Raw genomic sequence first — 3,594 nt, forward strand, 5'->3', positions numbered from 1 at the left:
AAACTTGTTAAGAAGTTTGTTACCGCAGAACTCGCTGAGTCAACAAAACCCTTTTGACTTTTGAGCTTCTAGTGTGACCTTTTATAACTCCGATCCAACAATCCAAAATCATATAATTTTTCTTTTTGGGTTCTTTCAATCTTTCAAAAGTTCTCTAGTCATCACTCCCATCCGTTTTGAACTTACAAAAACACTCAAAAGTAGATTCGGTTCCATGAAAACAAATGTTTCATAAAATAATGAGATGTAGATAAAATAAATACATGATATGAGGAGAAATTTTAATGTTTAAAATGCTATATATACATGCCTAAAAACACAACTAGTCTGATTTTAACCTATGACTAACTGAAACATGTTACCCCTAATAAACCTGAAAATACGAGTGGTTAAAAACTCCCCAAAAAGAGTAGATTTAATAAAATATCACCTGCAAGTTTATTTATGTTTTGTAAGTGTGTTATTGTAGAATATTTTGTCAACGTCAACAAGGAGATTATTGGGTCAAACTATGTAATTATTTGAAGAAATTTGCAACACATGCTTAGAATAGTTTGGCTATGCGTTATGGTTGTCATGAATAGTTTATTTATCTAATTCACAAATTTGATAGTTAATCTAATTGTAGTGACACAATCGGTTGATCGATTTATAGGTATCACTGTTTCATCATTAACACATTACACATACAATTTGCACAATGAAAATAGAAATCAACTATACTTTTATACATGTAAAATGGCTTACAATACAAAACAGATAATAAACTATTTCCTAGCTAAACAAGTTTGGCGAAAACAATGGTGATCTTAGCAAATTTCCTCTAAATTTTGAATAAACTGAATTACATATTAAACTTTATGGTAACAGCTTGGCGCAACAATTCTAGGGGTCAAGGTGTTAAGGAATTCAATGAAATCTCTTATTAGATGTTAATATCAAGGAACACGACAATGACATCTAACGTTCTCTAACATATTCCCTTTGGCTAATGAGAGGTTGGCACTCGCATCACTCGATCATTAGGGAGACATCTTCATTTGACTCACAGCATTGGGAAGCCTATTTAATTCTTCATCTAGCAAGTTCCATTCCTCATCATTGGTAGCTCAATTATCGTTAGTGACCAGTTTCACTAATTCTACATCTGATTAAACCTCTATTTGGGGAATAGAGTGGAGTATCAAATTATGCAAAAACCCTTTTTATCAAACTATTTGAATGGTGTTGATATGAGGAATGGGATATGGATGCTCTTAGTTGACTTGGGGGTCATTTGCTTGTATAGTTGGTTCTGGTAACTTGTTTACATTGTTGGTTCTAAACTTCTAATGGCTTTGCTGTGCTGTCTTGTGTTTTTGTTGGTGTATCTTGGACTTTAGTTCCCGCTATATTGTTCATATATATATTTTTGTTGGCCGTTACGGATAAAATAAGAGAAGTGAAAGATTTGAGTAACATATATTTTTATAAAAAGTCAATGTTGCTTTTTTTAAATAACAAAGTTTTTCACCTATTTTATCTCACCATTTTTTCTTTGAAGAGCAAACAACAATAGATCATGCCTAATCAGTGTCACATTTAAATGTAGATTAATGAACTTATAGGCATAGCCCCACAGGAGACGTCACAGTTTGCAATATATTTTACCAATTTTATAAGAAGTTAGTGTCGCAATTATATAAAAATAAAACCGTGAACAAATCATACCAAAATCAACGTAGATAGGAAGGAAAACCAAAGACAAAAAATAACAAAGACGTCAACATGTGAAGTGGATAGAACTATAGATGGTCCGTTAGTCAGGCCCATTAAGGCCCACATACAAAACTCAAACCTATCTATCATCTAGAAGAGCTCGATTCAGATGATGGGCCAACAACGCCGGAGCACTCAAATGCGGCAGATGGCCTTCAACATTCATCGTCTCCACCGTGCTCCGCCCACCCAGATGCTCCTTCAGGTACGCCGCCACGGACGACGGCACGGACACGTCTTTCGTCGTTTGGATTATGCAGCACGGCACCTTCACTAGCCCTAACTTGCCCCTCAAGTCGCTGTTGAAAACTCTCCGAGAGACGAACAGTGAGATGTCCGGCCGGACGTTGAATAAAGTCCTGCTGAATTCACGTACTGCCGCGGGCACGTCCGCGCCCACGGCTAACGGAGCGTAGCCGTTCACCCATGCCTCGTAGTTGGCTTCCATTGCGACGAAGACTTTCTCCACCTCGCCTTCTTCGAAGCCGCCGTGGTAGTCTTTGTCGTTTAGGAATCTGAATTTAGGTCAAACCGGATAAGTTGATAAAGCAAATAAACAATTTTCAGAAGCTTAGCCAAAAACCCCCTAATTAGTTATCATACGAATGGAACATATTCGTTTCATACCTAATTGACCTAATTATGCTTCATAATCGAACAATATTTACCAAAATTTCATCGAATTCGGATCAATTAACCGAATTGTATGTGAATGAGTCATGATTCATTTGTTCTAGATTATTGTTATATGATTCAACTGCCAGTGAGATTAGTAGAGAGTTTGAATTCTGTTATTTAAGAGCAGAATCCGAATAAGACTTTAAGCTATCAGGCTGTTTGCCAGAGCCAAAATTGGCACAGGGAGGGGCTGCAATTGAAACACAATATGCACATAAAATGATACACATAGCTGATTATTCATTTATTGACAGCTGATTTGGTTAACAAAATTCAGGTAAATGTTGTTCGATTACAGGGCGAAACTGGTCAATTAACACGATCAACTACAGGTTTCAATTACTAGACAGATAAGTTGTTACTAATCAGATATCAATAAATCATAACAACTTGTTCTAGATTACCAAATTCAACACAATATTCATAAACTAATTACTATGCGTACCTCGGAGACGCGCCAATAAGGATGAGTTTAGCGAACAGCTCCGGCCGACGAATCGCAGCAAGTATCCCGATCATCGAGGACAGCGAGTGACCGACGTAGAAGCATCGATCGACTTGGAGCGAGTCCAGGATTTGGAGAAGATCATCAACAAAGCCGTCCAGCGTGTTATACCGCCGGAAATCAAAGTAATCAGGATTAACGCTGCCCGCGCATACAAGGTCGAACAGGATGACCTTGTAGTGCGTACGGAAGTACGGCAGAATGCGACTCCAGACGGACTGATCGGTGCCTAAACCATGCGCCAGGACAAGAAACTTCTTGCCGGAGCCGACGACTCGGACGTTGAGTGCGTCCAAAATACTTGGGCCCATAATAATAATAATAATAATAATATTATTGTTATGTTATGAAGGATCAAATTTTTTTGTTTGGTACGGTGGTGAATGAAAACATTATCTAGTTGTTATATTATGAGATGAGAGAGGGAGTTATGTCGTCTTGGAATATTTATAGCGACCAAAGTAAAGTATTATCCATTTTAGTGGGACGCACCAAGCATTTTACTCCGTCCACAAACAAATCTTTATGTGATTCATATTGTAAAAGAGGTCGACTTTATTAAAGAATTAGCTAGCTCAACATACTTGCAAATTTATATTTTATACAATATTAATATACTTTTCTACCGAGAAATGTTTTACACATTTTTTTGA

The 3,594-nt window shown here is 37.1% G+C and overlaps 1 protein-coding gene across 1 annotated transcript; it reads right to left on the reverse strand.

Moving 5' to 3' along the window:
• Positions 1-1,778: 1,778 nt before the first annotated feature.
• Positions 1,779-3,357, reverse strand: LOC143606831 (putative strigolactone esterase DAD2). The gene is made up of 2 exons (XM_077082470.1): positions 2,882-3,357; positions 1,779-2,273 (listed from the first exon to the last, which is right to left on the reverse strand). Exons 1-2 carry the CDS (start codon positions 3,250-3,252, stop codon positions 1,838-1,840), a joined length of 807 nt encoding a protein of 268 aa, XP_076938585.1. The 5' UTR covers positions 3,253-3,357; the 3' UTR covers positions 1,779-1,837.
• Positions 3,358-3,594: the final 237 nt, after the last annotated feature.

Source organism: Bidens hawaiensis, unplaced genomic scaffold (assembly GCF_021521415.1).
Source record: "Bidens hawaiensis isolate Kalapana, Puna unplaced genomic scaffold, B.hawaiensis_p1.1 tig00077512_1, whole genome shotgun sequence".
In the NCBI taxonomy this organism is placed as follows: domain Eukaryota; kingdom Viridiplantae; phylum Streptophyta; class Magnoliopsida; order Asterales; family Asteraceae; genus Bidens; species Bidens hawaiensis.